This window comes from Patagioenas fasciata, chromosome Z (genome assembly GCF_037038585.1).
Source record: "Patagioenas fasciata isolate bPatFas1 chromosome Z, bPatFas1.hap1, whole genome shotgun sequence".
Classification (NCBI taxonomy): domain Eukaryota; kingdom Metazoa; phylum Chordata; class Aves; order Columbiformes; family Columbidae; genus Patagioenas; species Patagioenas fasciata.
Genome location: NC_092560.1, coordinates 38,725,077 through 38,750,377, shown reverse-complemented (window position 1 = coordinate 38,750,377; position 25,301 = coordinate 38,725,077). Strand labels below are relative to the sequence as shown.

Here is a 25,301-nt window from a genome sequence, read left to right as displayed (position 1 = left end):
AAGGGACGAGATCCCCGTGATCTCCCACTTTTATATGAAGTATTCACGTGAATGGAATGTTATACACCGTTGGTCAGTCTCTCGGTCATCAGTTTCTCGTTGCCCCTCTCGGGAGATGTCCATCCGTGCTTATCAACAAGTTTGCATTCCATTGCTAGGTTTAACCAAAACATGTGTTGGGTTCGCCAGGAAAATGCAGCTAACATGAAGGTTTTAGCTGACAGGCAAAAATTCACTAAAAGAGAAACTTGTTTTTTAACAAAACCAAGACATTCCACCCCTTATAATATGACATTCACTGAATACTTAAACCTTAGCAATACAATCTATCAATACAATCTAATTAATCACTACTACTATATATATATATATATACATATGTACATATATACACAGGAGTAATTAATCAGTGGACCATCCTTTGAAAAGTTCATTAAGTTCATTTTGTCACAACAGTCTCCCAGGGCAGGAAAAATGGTACAAGTGCATCTCATGACCACTGTTTGTGGGTTAAGGACACCAACTTCGAAGAAGGTGTCGGGCGCCACTCGAAGAAGCTAGCTGTAGTTTCATCACCATTGTCTTGATCTGAAAGACACTTATTAAACATTGTTAGTACGGCAATTCACATCATACAGTTCAGCATTGCATATTTTCACCTAAAATCAAATCCCCTTGAGGTACACACTGAACTTCTCCATCCTTAAGCATCACCCACCAGGTGCTGCCAGGTCCCTGGGCAAAAACAATCCCACAAATAGGTTTGCCTTTGCCTGAGGCAGGAGTAACCCAGACTGCCTTTCCTAACATGTTTTTCATGTGTACCACAGGGACTTTATCTCCTTCTACAGTCCGTAGAATTTCTGATTGGGCAGGCCCGGCTCGATTGGTTGATCCCCTAGTGTTGACCAACCAAGTGGCTTTTGCTAAATGTGAATGCCAGTTTTTAAAGGTTCCACCACCAAGTGCCTTTAGTGTGGTTTTTAACAAACCATTGTACCTTTCGATTTTCCCAGAGGCTGGTGCATGATATGGAATATGATATACCCACTCAATACCATGTTCTTTGGCCCAATTGTCTATGATACTGTTTTTGAAATGAGTACCATTGTCTGATTCATTTCTTTCTGGTGTACCGTGCCGCCAAAGGACTTGCTTCTCAAGGCCCAAAATAGTATTTCGGGCTGTAGCATGAGGTACGGCATGTGTTTCCAACCATCCAGTGGTTGCTTCCACCATTGTAAGTACATAACGCTTACCTTGACGTGTTTGTGGAAGTGTAATATAATCAATCTACCAAGCTTCTCCATACTTGTACTTTAACCATCGCCCCCCATACCATATAGGTTTTAACCGTTTTGCTTGTTTGATTTCGGCGCAAGTTTCACATTCATGAATAACCTGTGAAATAGTGTTAAATCCACCCCTCGATCACGAGCCCATTTGTATGTTGCATCTCTACCTTGATGCCCTGAAGCATCATGGGCCCACCGAGCTAGGAAAAGTTCACCTTTATGTTGCCAGTCCAAGTCCACCTCAGCTACTTTAATCTTAGCAGCTTGATCTGCTTGTTGGTTGTTTAGATGTTCCTCGGTGGCTCGACTTTTAGGCACATGAGCATCTACATGACGAACTTTCACAGGCAGGCTCTCTAGCCGAGCAGCAATGTCTTGCCACAGTGTGGCAGCCCAAATGGGTTTACCTCTGCGCTGCCAGTTGCTTTTCTTCCATTGCTGTAGCTACCCCCACGTTGGGCGCCAATTATCTGTCGAGGGTTAAGATTGCGGGGTGACAATCAAACTCTGGCAGATGTATTGTTAACCTCCTCTCCCCACCACTTCCCCCTTTTGCCCCTCCCTCTCCCCACTTCCCACTCAATACCATGTTCTTTGGCCCAATTGTCTATAATACTGTTTTTGAAATGAGTACCATTGTCTGATTCAATTCTTTCTGGCGTACCGTGCCGCCAAAGGACTTGCTTCTCAAGGCCCAAGATAGTATTTCGGGCTGTAGCATGAGGTATGGCATATGTTTCCAACCATCCAGTGGTTGCTTCCACCATTGTAAGTACATAACGCTTACCTTGACGTGTTTGTGGAAGTGTAATATAATCAATCTGCCAAGCTTCTCCATACTTATACTTTAACCATCGCTCCCCATACCATACAGGTTTTAACCGTTTGCTTGTTTGATTTCGGCGCAAGTTTCACATTCATGAATAACCTGTGAAATAGTGTCCATAGTTAAATCCACCCCTCGATCACGAGCCCATTTGTATGTTGCATCTCTACCTTGATGCCCTGAAGCATCATGGGCCCACCAAGCTAGGAAAAGTTCACCTTTATGTTGCCAGTCCAAGTCCACCTCAGCTACTTGAATCTTAGCAGCTTGATCTGCTTGTTGGTTGTTTAGATGTTCCTCAGTGGCTCAACTTTTAGGCACATGAGCATCTACATGACGAACTTTCACAGGCAGGCTCTCTAGCCGAGCAGCAATGTCTTGCCACAGTGTGGCAGCCCAAATGGGTTTACCTCTGCGCTGCCAGTTGCTTTTCTTCCATTGCTGTAGCCACCCCCACAAGGCATTTGCTACCATCCATGAGTCAGTATAGAGATAAAGTATTGGCCACTTCTCTCGTTCAGCAATGTCCAAAGCCAGCTGGATGGCTTTCACTTCTGCAAACTGACTGGATTCACCTTGTCCTTCAGTGGCTTCTGTAACTTGTCGTGTGGGACTCCACACAGCAGCTTTCCACCTTCGATGTTTTCCTACAAGACAACAGGATCCATCTGTGAACAGTGCAGACTGCTTATCAGTCTCTGAAAGCGTATTATATGGTGGTGCTTCTTCAGCATGTTTTACTTCCTCCTCATCTGGAGACATCCCAAATTCTTTGCTTTCTGGCCAGTCTGTAATCACTTCTAATATCCCTGGACGGTTGGGACTTCCAATTCGAGCTCGTTGCTTGATCAGTGCAATCCATTTACTCCATGTAACTTCGGTTGCATGATGTGGAGAGGGAACCGTCCCTTTGAACATGCAGCTCAGCACCGGCAGTCGAGTTGCCAGGAGGAGCTGTGCTTCAGTGCCGATCACTTCTGAAGCAGCTCAAACTCCTTCATATGCTGCTAGTATCTCCTTTTCAGTTGGAGTATAGTTGGCCTCAGATCCTTTGTATCCTCGACTCCAAAAACCTAAGGGTCGACCTCGGGTTTCTCCTGGTGCTTTCTGCCAGAGGCTCCAGGTAAGTCCATTATCTCCGGCTGCGGTGTAGAGCACATTTTTAACATCTAGTCCAGTTCGGACTGGTCCAAGGGCCACCGCATGAGTTATCTCACGCTTAATTTGTTCAAAGGCTTGTCATTGTTCAGGGCCCCACTCAAATTGGTTCTTTTTACAAGTCACTCGATAGAGAGGGCTCAAAATGTGGCTGTAGTCACGAATATGCATTCTCCAAAAACCTACGACGCCCAAGAAAGTCTGTGTCTCCTTTTTATTAGTAGGTGGAGACATTGCTGCAATTTTGTTGATCACATCCACTGGGATCTGACGACGGCCATCTTGCCATTTTATTCCTAAAAACTGGATCTCTCGTGCAGGTCCCTTGACCTTGCTTTGTTTTATGGCAAAACCAGCATCCAAAAGAATATGAATTATTCTCTCACCTTTCTCGAAGACTTCTTTCGCTGTGTCGCCCCATACGATGATGTCATCAATATATTGCAAGTGTTCTGGAGCTTCACCTTGTTCCAGCGTGGTCTGGATCAGTGCATGGCAGATGGTAGGACTGTGTTTCCACCCCTGGGGCAAGCGATTCCATGTATACCGGATGCCCCTCCAGGTGAAAGCAAACTGTGGCCTGCACTCTGCTGCTACAGGAATAGAGAAAAATGCATTAGCAATGTCAATTGTAGCATACCACTTGGCTGCCTTTGACTCCAGTTCAAATTGCAGCTCAGACATGTCAGGCACAGCAGCACTCAGTGGTGGTGTAACTTCATTCAGGCCACGATAGTCCACAGTTAGTCTCCACTCGTCACTAGACTTACGCACTGGCCAGATTGGGCTGTTAAAAGGTGAGCGAGTCTTACTGATCACACCCTGGCTTTCCAATTGACGGATCAGCTTCTGGATAGGAATCAAAGAGTCTCGATTGGTGCGATATTGCCGGTGATGCACCGTCGTGGTAGCAATTGGCACCTGCTGATCGTCAACCATCAGCAGTCCTACAACAGAAGGGTCATCTGAAAGACCAGGCAAATCAGACAGCTGTTCAATTTTCTCAGTGTCCACAGCTGCTATACCAAATGCCCACCTATACCCTTTTGGGTCCTTAAAATACCCTCTCCTGAGGTAGTCTATACCAAGGATGCACGGAGCATCTGGACCAGTCACAATGGGATGCTTTTGCCAGTTTTTTCCAGTTAGGCTCATTTCAGCCTCTACAACAGTCAGTTTCTGGGATCCCCCAGTCACTCCAACAATATTGATGGATTGCGTTCCTCTATAATTAGAAGGAATTATTGTGCACTGAGCACCAGTGTCCACTAAAGCTTTGTACTCCTGGGGTTGTGTTGTACCAGGCCATAGTATTTGTACAGTCCAATAAACTCTGTTATCCCTTTCCTCCACCTGGTTGGAGGCAGGGCACCTCTAATTCCTGTTTTGCACAGTCTCTGGGTGTGAATTAGAGGTTCCTTCAAGAGCATCAGAATCTCTTCTGCTCCTTTTGTAAACTGGAGCAGCCACCTTCCTAGGAGTTTTTCCTTTTATCTCACGTACTCGTTCCTGAAGTTCTGAGGTAGGCCTTCCATGCCACTTATTCATGTTTTCTCCCTGCTCATGTAGGAAGAACCACAGCGAACCTCTTTTTGTGGGCTGTCTCTGCCCTCTCTCTCGAGATTGGAAACGCCTTCTCCTAACAGCTGAAACATAGGTTTGTGCAGGTCGTGAACGGTACGAGTCTTCTCTGAGCTCTTTGATTTCTTGCAACAGCTTTTCAAACCGGTCATCAGATTTTTCACACAGTTTCTCCACAGCGGAGACACAAGCCCGTAGAGAACCAGCAAGGCTGTCCTCAAAGTACCGGAGCTGCTCAATCACTTCATTAATTTCTTGTACACCTCTAGCTGACCAGAGCATTCCTGCCAATGACTTAGCATATGCAGGTGGTGCACTTTGTACAAATCTGCGCCATATAGATTTTGTACAATTGATTCTATCTGGGTCTGTCCCCTCTTGGCTGTTTGGTCCTAGATAGATGATCTCTCGCACAGCTAATTCTCTCAGGAACTGGATACCTCTCTCCATAGTATTCCATTTCCCTAACTTGGATATACAATCTTCCTTGTAGGGAAATCTGACTTTCATAGCTGCCAGGAGTCCGGTCCAGAGAGTAGCGGCATTAGACTCTCTTGAAATTGCCCTATCAATGGTGGAATCTTTTGACAGAGATCCCAGCTGCCTGGCTTCACCACCTTCTAATTCAATTGTTTCTGCCCCATTGTCCCAGCATCGCAGCAGCCAGGTTAAAATATTCTCGCCTTCACGATGACTAAAGTCTTTTCGCAGATCTCTCAGCTCACCTGGAGAAAAGGACCGAGTGGTGGTCACTTCATCTCCACCCTGTCCTGATGATGCCTCTTGGGTTGATGTTGGCCCTGTGCCATCACCTGCTGCACGGGTAGTCTTTCTAGTGACTTTCTTACAACCAGCAACTGATGCTGATATGGGTTCACCATCATTTGATTCATTTCCAGAGTCTGAATGACTGTCACAGTGATTGCTGTGGTTACAGCAGCAACAGTGCCCAGTGTGTGAAGACGGGGGGGCTGCCTTGTTAGCCTTTGAGGCTGGAGAGGTAACGTTATCTGCAGCGACCTTGGCAGAGGAGCTCGGCGGAGGAGCTGTAGCTTCAGCCTGTGAAGCCGCGGTTGAGGGGGCAGTGGCTGCAGCGGCAGCTTTGGCTGTTTTGCCTTTTCTCGAGCGGCTAGGAGTGCTTTTTGCTAAAGCTTCCTAAGACACACTGCAAATCTCAGGACTAAAAAGAGACACAAACCTCCTATCGAACCTCATTTCTCTTAACAGTAACACAAACTGACACACATTCAGCAAACCGGATAACACCATCACAGTTCTATCAAAGCTCCAAGGATATTCAAAGTTCTCTAAAACATTTGCAAACTGTCCTAGCGAAAACACAAAAGTATTGTTAGTCAGCCTTTCTAAAGATTCGCTTGACCAATTAGCAAATATAGAGCCATTCTGCTCTTTAATCTCTCCTGGAGGTTTTTCAAGGTAAAGCAGAAGCGAGTAGAAATTCATTAGCGGCTGCAGTATAATGAAATAAACCAGTGCCATACCACACAGTATCATCATGTGTTAGAGAGAAATTGAATGGATGCTTTGCATAAAGGCATGTGGAACGGAGACCAGTCAACTCAATGGAAAATCTCACCTTAGAGGAAAAACAAACACTATATCTTAAGACACATCACACTAATTAATGCCCATTTAATGTCAACAGCTGGTGAAAAGGCCTACTTTCAAAACATTTTTCTGGGACAGGTCACTCATTGTGAAAGACATAAATCCTGCCTTTCATTAAGGGCAAGGATGGAGCTCGTCACATTACTGCCTGCCAGTCACTCTGCTACTTCCCCTCATCTCTCCATTACTGGTGTGTGTTCCATTTGATCCAAAGCCCCTCCAGATTGTGCTGCCCTTCTGGAGTCTTTCTACACATCTGCCTATGTAACAGCTCTTCCTAATCACCATCACAAGCTCAAAATCTTCCCTCTTATCTCTGCTGCTGCTCATCTGCTGGTATCTAGCCTCACAGGCATCCACTTGGACTACTGCCCTCTGCATACCTCCCCCTGGTTCAGCATAGCAAATAGAAGCTGTTTTTTCCACCTTCAGGGTCTTGTGCAGGCCATGCTGCTCTTCCTGTTGCTTCTCACTTGGTTTTGAAAAGTCAGCACTCTGTTCCAAAAGGTCTGAAACAGAGCTTCTGCTATGCATGTGCTGCTTTCTTGTAAGCACCATTTCATTCCTTGCTTCCTTAGATTGTTAGTTCTTTGGGGCAAGAACTATCTTCATATTCTTCATCTGCCATTGGTCCTAATGTCTGAGTAGGACTTGTAAAAATTATGGTAATGCTAATAATGACTGCTAGTCTTTCTAACATACAGGTATCTTGAGACAGTGAGATGACCCAAGCAAGAGAGTGTAGGCACTTATTGCAACTTACTGCAGAAACTGGATTACCTGGATTACACTGACTTACCGCATGAACTGACAGAAGCAAGCATTTGCTTCGATGTTTGCCAGAGAGACTGCAGAACCTTTTACCAAGAGTAATTAGACCAACTGTAGTAAGATGCAATAGGGATTTTTTTGGTGGTTGAAGAGGTGAAAACACACAGACAAGTCCACACTCATCTTGTTATGCCCAGCCCTGGACAATGTTCTCAGGTCTAAGGCTCTGTAACTGGGGTCCTTGAAGCCAGAAGTGTGCTCACAGCTTCAAACCAGTATGTGCAGTAAGAAAACTAATTCGTTGGTGACATCTTACCCTAACAGGTTTGACTTTCTAAGGAGGGTCTTAGCCACAGGCCTCTGTCTGATGGACTTCACGCAGTGCGAGGCTTGAAGGTGTTACTTTCCCAGCATGTCAGACATATTATCCTGTTCCTCAACATTTTTCTTGCTTACATTCCTCCTCATTTTTTTTCTGTTTATGATACAGTTTTTCTCAGGTCTCAAGGCTGTACTTCTTCCATAACCAGTAATTACTAGTGAATTTTTCATAGCCTTGGGGATGCTCTTTTAGCCCACACCCATGTTTTCAAAGCCTTTGATATTACCTCCTACTTAAACTGCACATTGTAACAAGTGACAGCATTACAAAGCTTATTTTCACAAAGTAACTTCTCACAAGTCAGCAAGCACAATAGACCCTGGTCCTCTGGCCTCACAAAGTCAGCACAAGGATGGTCATCTGTTACCGACAACAGCAAAACTGCTTTTACTGGGCCACCAGCAGCTGAGGATCAGGTCATTGCACGTCCACTGTAGGTAAGCATGGTTGCATCAGATCTGATGTCCCTCCAGTCTTCAAAATATCACTCCAGTCTTCAAAAAGGGCAAGAAGGAGGACCCAGGTAACTATAGACCGGTCAGCCTCACCTCCATCCCTGGGAAGGTGATGGAACAATTTATCCTTGATGCCATCTCAAGGCATATCAAAGATAAGAGGGTCATTAGGGGCAGTCAACATGGCTTCACCAAGAGGAAGTCATGCTTGACCAACCTCATTGACTTTTATGAAGACATAACACGGTAGATCCCTGTATTCCTGACACCCCAGAGGAAGTCAGGACAATGGAGGAGTTTGCCTTGGTTGATGAGGACTGGGTTAGGGAGCAATTAAGCAACCTGGATATCCATAAATCCATGGGTCCAGATGGAATGCACCCATGGGTCCTGAGGGAACTGGCTGAGGTCATTGCTAGACCACTCTCCATCATCTTTGCCAAGTCTTGGAAAACGGAAGAGGTGTCTGAAGACTGGAGGAAAGCAAATGTCACTCTGGTCTTCAAGAAGGGCAAGAAGGAGGACCCAGGTAACTATAGACCGGTCAGCCCCACCTCCATCCCTGGGAAAGTGATGGAACAACTTATCCTTGGTGCCATCTCCAGGCATATCAAGGATAAGAGGGTCATTAGGGGCAGTCAACATGGCTTCACCAAGAGGAAGTCATGCTTGACCAACCTCATTGACTTTTATGAAGACATAACACGGTAGATAGATGATGGCAGAGAGGTGGATGTGGTCTACCTTCACTTCAGTAAAGCATTTGACAGTCTCCCACAGCATCCCCACAGCTAAACTGAGGAAGTGTGGTCTGGAAAATCAGGTAGTGAGGTGGACTGTGAACTGGCTGAAGGGAAGAAGCCAGAGAGTCACGGTCAACGGGGCAGAGTCTAGTTGGAGGCCTGTATCTAGTGGAGTGCCTCAAGAGTCAGTACTGGGGCCAGTTTTATTCATCAATGATTTTGATGAGGGAATAAAGTGTACTATCAGCAAGTTTGCTGATGACACCAAGCTGGGAGGAGTGGCTGACACGCCAGAAGGCTGTGCTGCCATCCAGTGAGACCTGGACAGGCTGGAGAGTTCGGAGGGGAAAATTTTAATTAAATATAATGAGGGCAAGTGTAGAGTCTTGCATCTGGGTAGGAACAAACCCAGGTTCCAGTATAAGTCGGGGAATGACCTGTTAGAGAGCAGTGTAGGGGAGAGGGACCTGAGGATCCTGGTGGATGGCAGGATGACCACCACTGTGCCCTTGTGACCAAGAAGGCCAATGGCATCCTGGGGTGTATTAGAAGGGGGGTGGTCAGTAGGTCCAGAGAGGTTCTCCTTGCCCTCTACTCTGCCCTGGTGAGACCACATCTGGAATATTGTGTCCAGTTCTGGGCCCCTCAGTTCAAGAAGGACAGGGAACTGCTGGAGAGAATCCAGCGCAACAAAGATGATTAAGGGAGTGGAGCATCTCCCTTATGAGCAAAGGCTGAGGGAGCTGTGTCTCTTTAGCTTGAAGGAGACTGAGGGGTGACCTTATTAATGTTTACAAATATATAAAGGGCGAATGTCACGAGGATGGAGCCAGGCTCTTCTTGGTGACAACCAATGGTAGGACAAGGGGTAATGGGTTCAAACTGGAACACAAGAAGTTCCACTTAAATTTGAGAAGAAACTTCTTCATGGTGAGGGTGACAGAGCCTGGAATCGGCTGCCCAGGGAGGTTGTGGAGTCTCCTACTCTGGAGACATCCAAAACCTGCCTGGACACATTCCTGTGTAACCTCATCTAGGTGTTCCTGCTCTGGTAGGGGAATTGGACTAGACGATATTTTGAGGTCTCTTCCAATCCCTAACATTCTGTGATTCTGTGATTCTATGTATTTACCGTCTCAGCTGTCAGATTGTACTTCCATTAAATGTAACATTACTTTGAGAGACCTAGAGTGTCACAGACTCCAGCCGCTACCGACTGTGGGCTCCATAGCATGTATACACACTCCGATAAACTACCAGCAAGACCCTAAGCTCTGGACAACTCAGTCAGTAAGGTGATAGTGCTGACTGTCCTTATTTCTGTGTTGTTTATATGTGCACATCTTTCCAACTTCCAGAAACACCAGGGTTACCTAAGGAAACCTTGGTGCAGGGGAAGGTGTACCAGAGGCACATTTTCCATTTACCTTCCCTATTTCATTTTGGGTTCACTGTGTTTTCCTCCCTTTCTGCAGGAACCAGCTGTAATTAATGGCTTTGCCTACTAACTTGTAAGACATGAAAACATATACCTCCACTGGGGAGATGGCATTTACTGGACGATCATGGACAACCAAAAAGTGCTGAGCAGGACAAAGCCCTGGGGGCGTGAAGTTGGAGAACATGCACCAGGGAGATCAAGTTACTCAGAAATGAAAATCCAAGAGTCCTGAGAGCCGAAAAGTAATTGCTATAGACATCTGCCATCAAAATATCTAACTTGTTAGGCTTTATTTCACATTTCTTTCAAAGCAATGTAAGGTTTTCTACTTGCGTAGAGGTCTGTGTACTCACTGAATCAGCATACAAACTGCTGTAAATGAAGTCAGTGACTGTGATAGTCCAATCTGAACACAGGGCAATCACCCCAAACACTTCAGACACTAAATGAAAAAGAAACCCAAGCACTAGTTGTCGAAGAGAAGCACTGTTAAGCTGAAAGATGAGAATACTCTGGGAACAAACACAGCCATCAATTCTGCAACTGATGGGAGGGAGCCTTAAGAGACCTGGAGAGTCAAGGTCTGCCACAACACATTTTATGTAGGTGAAGGGGCTGAGCTAGAGTAAACACCAAGAACTTGTTTATTTAATTTAGGTCCCATACAGTGAGTTGTCATAAGTTTCTGTACCACTCTGCAGGGAAAAAAAAAAAAAAATCACATCTTTTCTTTTTCTATTTGCTCAAAGTTCAATACATGGTCAGGAAAACTTTTATTCTAAACAGTTCACAGCCTTTGGAGCTGATTCCCAGTTATGCTGAGGCTTTTACAAGTCTCATAGCAGAACTAAACAGCCACATGTAAATGAACCCTCGCCTTACAACAAACTGGTCAGAACAGTTTCATATTATAACCAGCAACCACAAAAATCCAATGAGTAGTTTACACCTAACATATTCTGAGCAGAAAAGAGTAGTGAAAATGACACAACCCCTCAGCAGGAGTACTTTTATTTACATGTGAAGCTTAGCACTTACACATGCTGGACTGCTGAATGGAAAGCTTAAAAAAATCCCATTTATTTTGTCTCCAAAGTATAGAATTAGATATGCTATCATGCAATAGTGAAAGTGAACAAGCAGCATATTTTAAGGGGTAACCACCCACACACAAAATAGCAGGTGATATTTTATCTGATGCCTTTTTTTTTTTTTTTTTTTTAATGATGCTCAATGTAACGCAAGCAAGTTATTCTGTGCTGCCAAGAATGCTGGATTCCTACTAGCAACAGTCAGCAGTTTCTTTTTGGTTGTGAAAGCCGTGAAAGGCTTTGGCTGTCTAGCAGCTGTGTGTCAGAGCCTAAGGGGGATGATGACAACAGCAGCATGACCACCTGTGCATGGAGATGTGTACATTCATACACTCCCACAGGGAGAGGCATCTCCCAGTTACCCTTCGTACGGCAATACAGCCTGCTGGTCTCTGCTCCACTGTGTTGCTGGTAAGAAATCACCATGAAGCCAAACCTATTGTAATAATGAGTTAAAAGATGGGGATTTTTGCTACAAACATTACATCGACAATGTGGCACAGCAGAACTTTCCAAGGCATTACACAATACTAAGAAATATTAAGTATCAAGTTAGCCTAACCTAAGAATCCTCTTTTGCAGAAAGGCAGCCTTAGTTCCAAAGAAAGAACACTGGGAGATCCCACACCTACTGATGGAAAAGGTTATAAGGAGCTGGAGTGGGGGTCTCTTCTACCAGTAGTTCTTTGTAGCAGGGGGCTCTCCTTGCTGCCTAAGGAGCACCAGAGGAAACAGAGGTACATCAAAGGCAAGCACTAACTATTGAAATCAGCAGTGGCAGAATTGAGATACTACATTGTCCATCCACTGCATTGGTTTCTCTGATAAGCAAGTAACCTCCTGGGTTCCCTATTTGTATGCATGGGACTGAAAGGAGATGGAAATGATAATGTAGAAAAGATGATTCAGACCTTAGGAAAATCACACAAACAACTTGTTAATTGTAAAGCTTGGGATGACCAGTCTAAACTTTTGCTTATGCATATCATAAGCCTTGTCATGATTTTGAAAAGAAATTCAGTCTTCAAGAAGGTGTAACAATAGGTTGTATCAACTTCTTGGAGAAGTCTTTCACCATTGCCAACTGGAGATTTGCTGTGGTGACAGGTAAGCTTCTTTCCTGATATGTCAGTTTATGTGTCTGCACATCAGTCGATGCTGCTGAAGAGCTGTGCCCATGTTGAACGGGCCTGACAGCACCGCTGCGGCTTGCGACTGCGAAGGAAATGTGACTCCCTGCTACGCACACGCAGGCTGCCCAAGCGACACGTGCTCCTTGGTGCACTGAGACGAGGAGCTGGGTCACCGAGCTGGCTCACTCAGCGGCACGGCCACCTCACCGCAGCAGCTGTGCCAGCCAGGAGACACGCCACAACTCCAGCTAAACAGCTGCTGCAGACACGCTAGACGGACAGACGGACGCGTGGCGCCAATGACGTGACACCGCCAACAGCCACTCTGCCCCCACTACTCCCTGCCCCCTGCGAACACGTACGTATGTGGCAACAAACTCGCAAACATAACTTACGGGCGCGCAGCCGCACTCCCCCGCAGGCACCGCCCGCCCCCCAGACCTGCCAGGCTCCGCGCCTCGCGCCAGCGCACTGAGGCCGCTGCCGGCTGCCCGCGCCTGCGCATCACGGGCGCCTCAGGTGGCGCCGCGGGCGCGAGGCGCTCCGCGGCTGGGCCCAGACGGCGGCCGGCAGACCAGTGGGCACCACCCAGGCGCGGCGGCCGCACATGCGCGCTCGCACCTCCGGCTCTCGGCGGACGAGAGAAGCACGCAGCCTGCGCAGGCGCACCTCGCCCGCCCCACCTCTTTCCGCCGAGCGCCTGCGTGGGCCCGCCGTCGAGTGGTTGCTTCCCCTGTCCTCTCCCTCCTTGCCCCCCCGCGCTGCTGGGGCCGGGGACCTGAGCGCCACCGCCCGCCCCCTGCGCGGTGAGTGTGACTGGCACCCGGGGGCCGCGCCCCATAGGGCGAACCGGTGCTGCTCCTCCCCTTCCTCCTCCCTCTTCTCCGCCCTCTTCTCAGCCCGTCCCGCTGCGCTGTGAGGGACGCGGGGGTAGGAGCGTGACCGCGACGGTCGGGCTGCAGCCGCCGCCATGCAGATCACTCTGAAAACGCTGCAGCAGCAGACCTTCCGGATCGACATCGACCCCGAGGAGACGGTGCGGGCCCGCGCGGGGACGAGATGCGGGGGGGAGGCCGCGCTCCGTCCCCTCCAGGGCTCAGGCCTCGCTTTCCCTTCCCGGGGGAGAGAGTGCGGCCCGGGCAGCGGCTGAGGGCAGAACTGGGGCGGCCTTTCCCCTGTCTCCGGGGCGGGGGGCGAGATGGGGAAAGGGGCAGGACGGACCTCTCTGTTGGGGGGGAGGCGGGCAGCGTGCGCGGGGGATGGGTGGCCGGAGCCTCTGTGAGGGCCTGGGTTGTGTGGGTGTGATGTGACGGCCCGGCAGGAGTTTGGGGGTGCGGGGTCCGGCCGTGAGAGTGGGGTTTGAGAGCTCCACCGCGGGGCGCTTCAGCTCAGCGGGGCGGGGGGATGCGGGCCCTTTTCCGGGGAGCGCGGGCGGTCATGGGGTGACCCCTTTTTCTCGGGGCGCAGAGAGGCCTCCTGCTGGATGAGGGTGACTTTTCATAGCTGGGGGAACGAGGGGCCGTTGTTACCAGTCCCTCAGCGAGGAGGCTTTCCTTGTTTCGAAAAAGAATGCCCAAAAACGTGGAAGGGAGGATGTCTCACCCTGCACTCTAGAGAAAAGAAGCAAGAGGGCAACAGGAAGCTAAAGTTTTTTCTTTCAGGAGTATACGTGCCCGCACCAGTGGATTAATGGTGATGGGGCAACACTGGGAGTGTTTGATGACCACCTGGGGGAGTGGGGAGGCTGAAGGAAAATGTGGTGCTCGCGCTCTACAGATTCCTGCCTGGAAAGGAAATGTCGGGAGAGTTGTAGGGCTCCTATCTGCGGTAGTGCGTACTGCAGAGGAGCTCGTGAGGTTTTGCCCTCAGATGCATCCCTGTACATTTAGGCACGTGTATACTGTGTTTGAAGGTAGGTGGTTGCAGAGAGGCTTTGCTGTTTTGCCTACAGCATGATTAATCTCTGCTTATGAGGTGAGGGAGTGTATGGGAGATTCTGCTGACAGCTGTAGGGTGAATGTTGGTGTCTTCTGCAAAACAGGCATTGGGGTTTGTGGTGAGGTTTATAAGAAGGGTTAGCGTATCCTATTGGCAGGCTGCAGTGACTGTATCTGTGTACTTCTAAGATTGGGAGTGGGGAGAGGATGTGTTTTGGTTGCATGTTGGTGAATGTTTTTTATTGGCACATGGCATTCTGCTGGAAAATCCTCAGGGAAATACACTGTTCTGAGATGAAAGGAAAGGCCTTAAGTGAGTTTGCAGGGTTGGAAGTTGCCTAATGACTTGTCTGAGCAGGGATGGTTGCCTCTGATAGCCAAGCCCAGACATCCTTGTGGCCTCCTTTTGAAAGATTTGGAGAGTTTAGCATCTGAAGGTGTGTCTGCAGTAGCCTTTCACGTGATATCTGGACAGTGAAACTCTGGAAACTGTGGGACATTACATCTGCTTTTATCAAGTGTCTTGGTTTACCCTCTTTCGCTTCAGTCTTAAGAAAAATAAAGAACAATGGTTAAAGTTGGATTGAGAGTTGATGTGGTTGAAAAGTGTGGCAGAGGGAGATGGCAAATGTCTAGCTGATGCATGTCTTAAAAACCTTCGAAGATTTAAAACATCAGTCTTGTTATGGAGAAAAGCTGTCTTTTAGTATTTCCTCTTTTTCTCTATTATTCAGTAGGGTCCTGGGAAATAAAATCGGGGGGAGGACTGAAGGAATGTTGTCAGTCAAAACCCTTACCAGCTTATGAGACAGCAAAATGCATTAGCAAGAGGTTGGATTATGGGAAATTAGACTGCACTCCGTGTTTCATAAATGGAATTGCTGCAGTAGCTCAGTAACAGAAGCAAGAATACTTCTCACGAGCATAATACTTGAGTTTTTGGGTAGGAATGGGTGGTAAGATAGAGGAAATGTGAGTAGGATTTGAAGAGAACTTTGTTTTAAAGTCAGCAGGGTGAAGCCTCAATGTTTTTATTAGATGAAAAACATATTAGATTCCCTTGGTCTACATTTTGGAAAATTACAAAGAAATTCTTGTTGAAAATGTTGCAAATTAATAAACTTAATAAGAGAAGAACACTTTTGAGCCTTCAGTTAGAAACAAATCTGTTAAAATTGGAAAATGCTTCAAAATGTAGTCTGTTAAGCAAATGTTTCACAAGTATATGTTTGAAAGTTCTCAGTCTGATTTTGAGAAATACTAATTTTAGCTACGTCCACTGGTATCTTAGCTTAATTTTCTGACAACTTGAGGCAAAGGTGTTTGTTTTGCAGGAAACATTACTTTTAGTCTTTGAACTATATGTGTGTGTTTCTGTGCTAGAGGTAGGCTTGTTTACTTGGATCTGTGCCCTATAGTGTGACAAGGCCAAAAATCATCTTGTTGTGATAGGCCCAGGAGACTTGTTGCTCTGAAATTGGATTCTCATTCTCTGAAATTGGTTTCTGGTTCTAGCAATTTCTGCCCTTATTCTTAATTCAAAATTAATCTGAAGAGACTTGATGTTACACGTGCTAGTACTCTAACAAGAGTTTATGCTTGTAGCTGAAAGGTGTAATTGGTAAGGAATATTTAAACAAACTGGTGAAATTTTGAAACAACACACTTCATAATACCTCATTGGACTTGTTACAGCTTTTACACAAGCAACCAATAATACTTTTTTCCTGATTAATCAGACAGTTGAATTTTAAAGTTCAAAACATGCTTTTAATAATGTGCCTTTGGTTTTGATTTAGTTGTGTTTTAAAGTGTTGCCCCACTGAGTATATTGACTGAATAAAAATTGGAGTAGAAGCATGGAGTATTCTTGGGTTTTTTTTGAAAAAATCTTGAGTTAATGGGAATCGATGTTGTATTCATGCTCTGTAGAGGAGTGGATTTACCTGTTGTGATCATTTTAGTGTTATCAGTGAGGCCATTCAACACATGAGCATTCAGACTTAACCAGGATAAATAAAAATATACATTTACCTGCACAAACTGCTTCTGCTTGTTGACTGTGGGAGAATATATACATTAAGCATTGTGTTAGGAGCAAATAATAGGCCCTGTCTGAAGCTCATGTAGACCTGTGTAGGCAAATCTGTTGTCTGAGGTGACAGTGATCACATTGTAGGCTTCTAAATTTATACAGTAAATAGGCTTTTAAAAAGTCTCAAACATTCTTGACTTTGTTTGAAAGTGAAATACCAGTTGAAAGTCTGTCCTGTTTCTTTTTCAGCTTCCCTGTGCTGTTAACCTAGAAACCCAGTTGTCAAAATGCAGGGAAGTGCAAGGAACATTCAGGATGTCAGTAGCTTTTTGGCTGCGGTTTCTGTTGTCACATATTACAAGCTTTCACATGTTGCTGTTCCACCACAGTGTTTGAACACACCAGGCTTACTTGTTTAACACTGTGTCAACAGGACACTTTGTTGTGGAAATTTGAACTTCTGTGCATTCTGGTCCATCCTTAGTATATTTATGCTTTATTGTTAAACGTGTGTATGCATTCTTGTATGCTAACATTACGCCCCTTTGGTGCTGGAAGCTCCTGGTTTCTAAGTTTAGATGCTTAGGCTAGATACTAAGGAAGCCAAATTAAATGTGTGGAGAGTATACTCTAGTGAAAATGAAGCAAGATCCAAGGGAAAATTGAGTTTTGGTATACATTTAATTTTTCCAGATAAAACAGGTATACTGCAGGGAAAAAGATATACTACTCCCATTTATCAAAAGACAATGACATAGCAAAGAATTTATGTTTTCTGGTTTATATGGGGTATAAAAAACACTTTCGCTTTATAACAACGAGGTGGTACATGAGGGAGGTACTTTTTAATATGTGCTTGAGGGGTGTCTATGATAAAATGAGAATATAAAATGTAATGTATTTAGTGTTAGTCAGTTTTGCTGAATTCGTAATTTATTATATTTGTCAGAAGAATTAACTTCAGAAACAGAATATTGCCGGGTGAAATGGTGGAATCTGACTTTGAGGCTTGTAATCTATGGGGAAGTACAAACTTACTCCAACCTCCTTCCTACATGTTTTTCAGTGTAGGTTAATCCTGCAGCAGTTGCTGATAAGAGGATAGTTTTCATATTTCCCTGAGAGTATATTTGGTCTTGGTGGTTAGAGAAAAAGTGTTGTCATGATCCTGTTCAAAATCCAGAAATATCCTTCTGGTTTAAAGGTGTCTTTCTGTCTCAAGTCCTGATATTTTTCTTGAATTCTTTGACTTTACAGCAGGTATCTTTCTCCTCTTCTAGAGGATTGCTACGTTGCTCTTGTATCTCCTGGTATTTTATTGGTGAATGTAGGTACTTGCACAGTCAGAGGAGGTGTGTGTACACATAGGCAGGCATGTCGCAAGAAGAGCCAGAGGCCACGAATGCATAGCAAAGAGCAAGTTTTATTTTAGTTACCTCTCCACTGGGGGATCTCTGAAGTAGCACCTAAGCTCCAAGGCAGAGGTGACACCAGCGGGGACGCAGGTGCTGGTAAGTTCAGCCCTGCTGGAAGATTGCCGAGCCTGCTGAGCTCTCCTGTATTTCAAGGCTTCAGGCAGGTGCAACCTCCTGTTCTTTCTCACAACAAAGCAGGAATCTCAGACATAGTGATAAGGTGCCTAGAGTTTCTCACAGGCCTATGTTATCTAACACAGAGGTTCTACTCATCAAGCACACATGATCAGTAAATCAGTTAGTGTGATATATGTCCTTTTTCTACAGACAGCTGCAAGTCACTTGAGTGTATTTACATTTAACTGATCTCCTCGCCAAATCTTCCGCTATATTCCCATACAGGTGTAAATTTGAAGAACTTGTACTTGATGCTTGAGTTTTGATAGCTAAGTCTGCAAATATGGTAGCTTTGGAGGGTAACCGAATAAGTGTGTCAGGGAACATTTTCATTTTTTTCATTATTTTTATACTTTCTTTGCAGAATGTAGCATTATCAAGGCGTGTGGTGATAATTCATGTGGTGTTTGGTTTTTTTTTTTTTTGCTAGTGCTTTTCTTCAGTGGCCAGTCTTCTTCCTTGCTTCCTGGTTAGAGTTAAAATTTTCAGGCAAGGGAAGCTGTTCCAATTCTTGACTGAAAAAAGCTAAGCTTTTACATGTTCAGGAATATTTTCCTTAAATTCTGGTGAGTGTTCTAATATAATTTCCAGAGAACTTTAGAGATAATGACACATCTTTAAAATTTAATAATGGAAATAGTAAGAGAGCATGAACTATGAATACAACTAATTTTCTTAATACTGGAATATGTTTTTACATGTTAGCCATTTTTCAAATATGTTTCCTCTATCACCATAATTTTACAACTGTTTTATTGGAATGTCAGCAAGAAAAAGTTACCTTTATACTTTTAATAATTTGCCAATACTATGTGCTGTATTTCTCAACCATCCAGACTTTATTGGACCACCGTTCCCAAGGTGGCCAGTAAACTGAGAAGTTAAATATACAGGTTGTACATGCAGATGGCTCTGTACATGATTGTGTCTTATATTTAAACTCTGTTTGGCAGGTATTGTTGGTAAGCCAAGGTATCTGTCCTTGGTATGTATAACAAGAGTCTGAAAGGTGTTCCCTTTGGAACTTATAGGCAGTGAAGAGTACTTGTTAATTAAATAACTGTATGAGCAGCTGACTTTGCTGCTTTCTACAGTCTCATTGCTGCCCTTGTGCTCAAAAGGGCACGTTTACTGGCAAACCTTTTGAAAGTATTTTCGTTGTATTTCTGAAATGTAGGAAAATACTTTCCTGAATGGAAATTTATAAAGCTATGTAAGCTTACTGGACTGAAGGCTGCCAATGTCTTCTCCCTCCAAGGTTTGTATCTTTGCTCACTGTTCAGACAGGATACTTGGATGGAGTGGACTTACTGAAACAGTAGTTTTTTACAGTGTATGGAGTGCCCCGTGGCTTACCCAGGCCCTGTAAGGACCGGACAGGAGGCCTCAGTGGCTCTCCTCTGCATGCTGCCCTGCAGGGAGCATTAAATTTATGTGAAATGAAGAGGAAAAGGCTTACAGTTGCTGTAAGAACACCAAGTCAGAGCGTGGTCTAGGGACTATCTGACTAGTTCTCCCGGTCATTGACTGTGTTTTTGTATCACAAGAGTGTTAAGCTCAGGGCAAGAAACAGAACTGGAGCTGTAATCCCTGTCCCCGTCCTCGCAGCCTGTGCGCCTGAGCTTCACACATTATATTTCTAACTTGTTTTTTTATTTGGTTATCTAAATTAACACCTTTAATGTGTAGCTAAATGAAACTTGTTTTACCCCACCAACTGGTTTGCCGGTATGAAGTATTGGGAAAGTTGTCAAGTGTATTTTTATAATTACTTAAAATGTCCTGTCCATTTTGTTTCTACTCAAGTTACTGCATTACTGTTACACTGGTTGTAAATCAGTTTGTGGAGAATATTATTTGTTGTAAAAATTGTCTACTTAAAGGTAATTTATGCTAATGTCTACTTAAAGGTTGTTTATTCTGATCAACATGACCATGCAAGAGGCAGCACTCAGAGAATATAATGTTTCTCCTTAAAACAAGCACATGTGGATTCATAAGGAGCACTCAGAACTGTCAGTAGCCACATCTTTTCTGCTTTTTTTTGAAAGCTGCAGATAGCTGTGCGGTGATTAGAAACAACACGCACTGGGATGCAGAGATGCACACACAGACAGAGATCTTATTCAGGAAGGAGTGCTGAGCCAAGCAGAGCAGAGAGCTAAGCTAGGCTAGGCCTTTATTAGCCATTGACAATTTATAGGGTTTACAGATACGGGCCTGGACTAAGACGTTACAGAAGATATTTTTTCAGTAATTGTTATTAAAAACACACCACACTGTTATCTTTGTTACTCACTCGTTCTCAGAGCAGGCCCAAGGACATTCACACATGGGGGCGGTTTTCTGACCGGAGATACCATTCTCACTGAACCTGAGCTATCAGTTCTTACACTCATGAAAACCATACTTCTGTATAATCTGTCCAATGCCCTTTAGCTGGAACTGCTGTTCCCACATAGCTGAGCTTTCTTTTTTTTCTGTTGCTTAAAGCTCTGCTTTATGTTGAAATGTATTTGTTCATGTGTTAATACAAAACTGCATGTGTGCAGCTCTTTTAGTCACTATTTAGCATCTGAAAACTGGCCTTAGCGTCTCCTCTTTTAAATAGGGCTTAAACCAATTTTGAAATGCATCGTAGAAATGTGTAGAGGCCAACTTTTGGTATCATGAGTTCATTTTTTTGATCTCTGAGCAATGTATAACAGCAATTACCTGACTGAAACTTAATTTAGGTGTAGACAAGCTCAATTTTTGAGGGGAAATTAGGAAGGCAGAGGAAAGGCTCAGGAAGTAAATGTTAGAGCTAAATTTGGATTTGTACCTTCCCAGTTCCAGACTATTTATCTTCCAGACCATGCTGGTTGAATCTTTGTACACAAACTTAAGCACAATAAATGCTAATAGTAAATAAAGAAGTTTATGAACGCTTTATACTGTCTGTGAGGCTGTTTTTTAATATTGGTATAATTTTAAATGCTTTGTTTAGTTGACTACAAATGTATTTTCTTTTCCAGTCACTCACTAACTTTGCAAACCTGACTGGATTCACAATTCTTACTCTCCTATGGTTCTTCTCAGTTACTGTTTCTGTTACACTTTTGGGATCTGAACTAGGGCAGTTGTCTGTACGTACAACCATAGAGGTGGTCTCCTGACTGCGTATGTGTGTCCTGTTTAGTAAGACAATGCATGAGATTACTGCAAATATAGGTTTCTGCCAGCAACATTTGTTATTCGCTTTTGTTATTTGTAGAATGAAATAGTTAGAAATGTGTTCTTAACAGTAAAGCTATAAAGCATTTGCATATGAGCTAGGTAGCTTCTTATCCCCTGGACATTTCAATAGTACATACAATATATGCCTTGAATCTGATGCTGATCATGGAGTTTGATTAAGGGTAGTTGGGAGTAGTGATACCATACTAGTACGCACGTGCTGGCCACCTCTTCCCAAGGGGAATGAATTTCCGCCTGAGCAGGTGAAGGAAAGAAGTGCTAGGAAGTTATGGAAGGCTGAGACTCCATGTGAAAGGAAGCTAAAGGGCCCTGGCTAGCTTAGCTCACAAGCTGGGAGAAAAATTTGGTAATGCTATGTAAATATTTTATAGTGGTAAGCCCCGTGGAAGGTAGTAAGGATGTTCATGCTTCAATTTTATCAGCAATATAAGAACAAATGAGTATTAATAGTTTATGAATTAATTTGGACTGGAAATTAGGAAAAGGCTTCCAACATCAGAATAAAATTTGTACCAGCCTTGTAGAAGACCTGACTTGTCATTAGGTGAAGGAGGACCAGATTCCAGATGAAGATAGTGGTGTGGAAGGTGGGTATGTGGCTTGATGTCAGAAGGGGTCCTTTTCAGTTTTATACTCAGTTTCTCTATAGACCTCAGTAAATTCAGAAATCTATATTGCCTGTGTTGCACTACTTGTGTAATTTTAAATTAAAATTCATGAAAGTATACTGTTTGCTTTTTTATTAGGAATTATGAAATGTTCAACTGTGTTTTTTTTTCCCCTCTTCTGTTTCAGCATAGTGTATAAGATAGGATAAATGAAAACTGGTGTGTGTGAGGGAAGGGAGAGAGTTTGCTTGGTGTACTGAGCCATGGGAACTGCTTGCCTAGATGGAACCCAGTGTGCCGTGCCTGCTTAGCTGTCTAAAACAACTGTAGGGAGCAAATGGGCGTCTTAGCACTGTCAGTTTCACGTAATTCACTTTTAGGATGTGTGGCTGGGATGCCATTAGGGACTGGTATGTCTTTGGAAGACCTCAGTTTTTCAGTTAGATGTTGTTAAGCTCTGACTCTTAATTAAACTGTTTTCGTAATTAAGCTGTTTCTGAATCTCTAGGGTGTTTGCAGGTGAATTAGTGTTCGTTCTTAAAGATTTTGTCATAAAGTATGGGTTCCCTTTACTCTAATGTGAAATTCATTAGGGTATAAGAAAAATGGGATTCTCTGGGTACTGAAATCTATTTTGAACTCTGATCAGGTGGAATAAAACTGGCTAGCTTGGAGGTTTGATTTATGGATTGGTGTTTTTGAGAAAAATATGTCATGTTATGGATGCAGAGGCTGACTGTGTATCTTAAACCTGCTTTATAAGTTTGACAGATCAATGTGATGGGTGTGCTTTCCCAAAATTAATTTTTACTTTAAAACCTTGAACTCTCAGCTACCTAATTTTCTAGAGGCAGAGTTTAGGATGTTGCCCTTTTCAGCAGCTCACTGTACCACTCACTGGGTGATGCAGCTGCCTTTCTCAGGAGCAATCAGAGGGCCTCTTTGTTCCTTCAAAAAGGAGAATTAATGGTTTAAATCTAAATGAAAGAATAAAGGTGCTTAAGACTACTGTGTCCAATGCACAGGTTGTTTAGGGAGAGCTCTTACGTATTCTCTTCTGCTGGAAGAATTAAAGATACAGGTATCTCCTTGTTAGTGGGTGCTAAGTCTTCACTCACTCCAGCTGGGACTGCTGAAGTAACTTTTATGCCACTAGCGTGTTGCTGTTAAATTCAATATATCTGATGTTATCTATTCCTTTTTTTATTCTGCGAACTAGTATTCTGTCCTCTGCAAATGAAGTGTTTCTAGCCTCTTAGGCTAGGTAGTGATGCAAGACAAAAGAACAGGTAGGCACTGTATAAAAAAACTTAGTCTGAGTGTTTCTTGAACTTCTGCCTCTAACAGGAGAATGCTGACATCTGTAGCTGACTGCAGAGTCAAGCTATAGTAGTTTAGAACTGGATTAAGTAGAAGCCTTGATTTGCTCCTTTGAATACCTGTGATCACTTGAGTTCATTTGAGATGTGACAGATTCCCTTATGTAAATGACTATTCCGTATAAAAGTTAAACAATGTTCTGATCTGTATTTTCTGGAAGTTGCATGACTATTTTATGTATTTTCAGTGTTACGGGAGCAACTTGAATGACATGGCAGAATTTTTAATTAATAATTTGGAGCTCATGATATGTTACTGTCAATCACAATAACTTGTTAGATATCTTTGAATGGCAAAACTTTACAGAGTGAATGTCCATTTAAGTGAGAGGCCTGTGTTAATGATCTTTGTCTTTGCAAATGGCAATGTGTCTGTGAATATAGTTAACAAAATACTGTAAATTATCTCAGCTATGTTAAGCTTAAACTTGTTTCATAGTTTTGTAAACTGTCAGCTGGAGAAACGTGTCTGAGAACTCAAGTAATTTGTGTTTGAATATGATCTGTTCTTAAACTGTCGAGAACAGAGAATAAAGACCAGTACTGAAAACTGTGATCTCCTCCTCTCCTCAGCATTTCCTTTTCAAATTTCTTTAAGAAGCTACTCAGGACCATCGTATTGTCAGCCTTTAGCCGAAGGTTGCATCTGTTCTTTGTGGAGCAAATGTGTAGTTTGTTCCTATGTTCAGTACCCATGTGGTTGTGACACTTGGCTGTGGAGGACCTCTAGGGATGCCTGGGACCAAGTTTGCACATCTGGAGTCACCATGCTCCCAAGAAAAGGCAGCTGGCACCACCAGCTCAGCATGCTGCTCCTCCTGACTGCTCATAGCCCTGCTCCTGTCAGAAAGCAAAGGGGAAACAGAGATTACTGCTTTCACATAACTTCTGTTATTTGCATTAATAAGAACTACTTCACCAAGGCAATAAATACCAAACCCCTTCACATGTATCCAGTTATGTGTTTAGTCTGTCCTGACCTAAGCCACAACATTTATAAAAATTATGTCAGGAGTGGGGTCTAAACACAGTTTTTGCACTGTGAAAGGGAATTGTACAGCTGAAGCAAGGTCCCCTAAATGTCTATGAGGCTGTGACTGCCTGTGGCTGTGGAGTTAGTGTTCCTGGGTATAATCTTGTGGAATGTGAGTGTTAATGCACCGTGTAGGAGTCTAGCAGACACTGCATGCAGTACTTCTGCTGGAGATTGTGTATTAGTAGTGAATATAGAATAACAGTAACTCACAGGTAAGTTAACATGAACTCCTACTCTGTGTAGGCTGGCAGAAGCTGCATGTAGTAGAAATTTAATCCAGTCTCACTAATGGAAACTGCAAACCGGATGATGTTATAATGTGACATACCTTTGCATCTTGAGCACTGACTTTTTTGAAGAACACATATTTTAAGGATCAATAGGGACAATGAGTATTTAGCATTGCTGTTGTGGAAATGAGTAATGATACCCTTTTGATACCTCAACTCCTCTTAGGAGGAGCGTTAGTAGTCAGACTACAGGTATCACTTTGATTAGTGCTGGCTGCAACTCAGATGGAGCACTGATTCCAGTACTAGATGAACAGATATTTGCTTTGTCCCATACATAGTCATATCAAAGAACTGGAAGGTCAAGGAGCAGTTACATTCATTCATTTATCCTTCAACAACTGTGTCTAACTTGTGTGAAAACCCGATGGGGATTGAAGATTAACTGTATGCTGTTGAGGTTTGAATATGAAGTAGCACCACTCTGCAGTGCCACAGTAGCTGCTCTACTACAGCTACAATATAAACTTAGAGCTGAATAAAGCTGCTCTGGAGCTGGCCTGATCTACAGCGGAGTGGCAGGTCTTGGTGTGCAGGGGCATTTTCTGAGACAGGAAAACACTGGGGCAGTGGAGAGACCTGCCAGGAGCTGGCAGCTTTCACAGGAGATGTTGATGAGACCTGGACATTGCCAGAGCAATGGTGACCACCCCCTCACACGTGTAAAAGCAGCTCCGGA

At 44.1% G+C, this 25,301-nt stretch overlaps 1 protein-coding gene across 1 annotated transcript in view; it reads left to right on the top strand.

Moving 5' to 3' along the window:
• The first annotated feature begins 13,333 nt into the window (after positions 1-13,333).
• Positions 13,334-25,301, top strand: part of RAD23B (RAD23 homolog B, nucleotide excision repair protein) — a 37,477-nt gene continuing 25,509 nt past the window's right edge. The window contains exon 1 of the mRNA XM_065860930.2: positions 13,334-13,541. Within this exon, the coding sequence (XP_065717002.1) occupies positions 13,476-13,541 (66 nt within the window). The 5' untranslated portion in view covers positions 13,334-13,475. The remainder of the gene's footprint in view (positions 13,542-25,301) is intronic.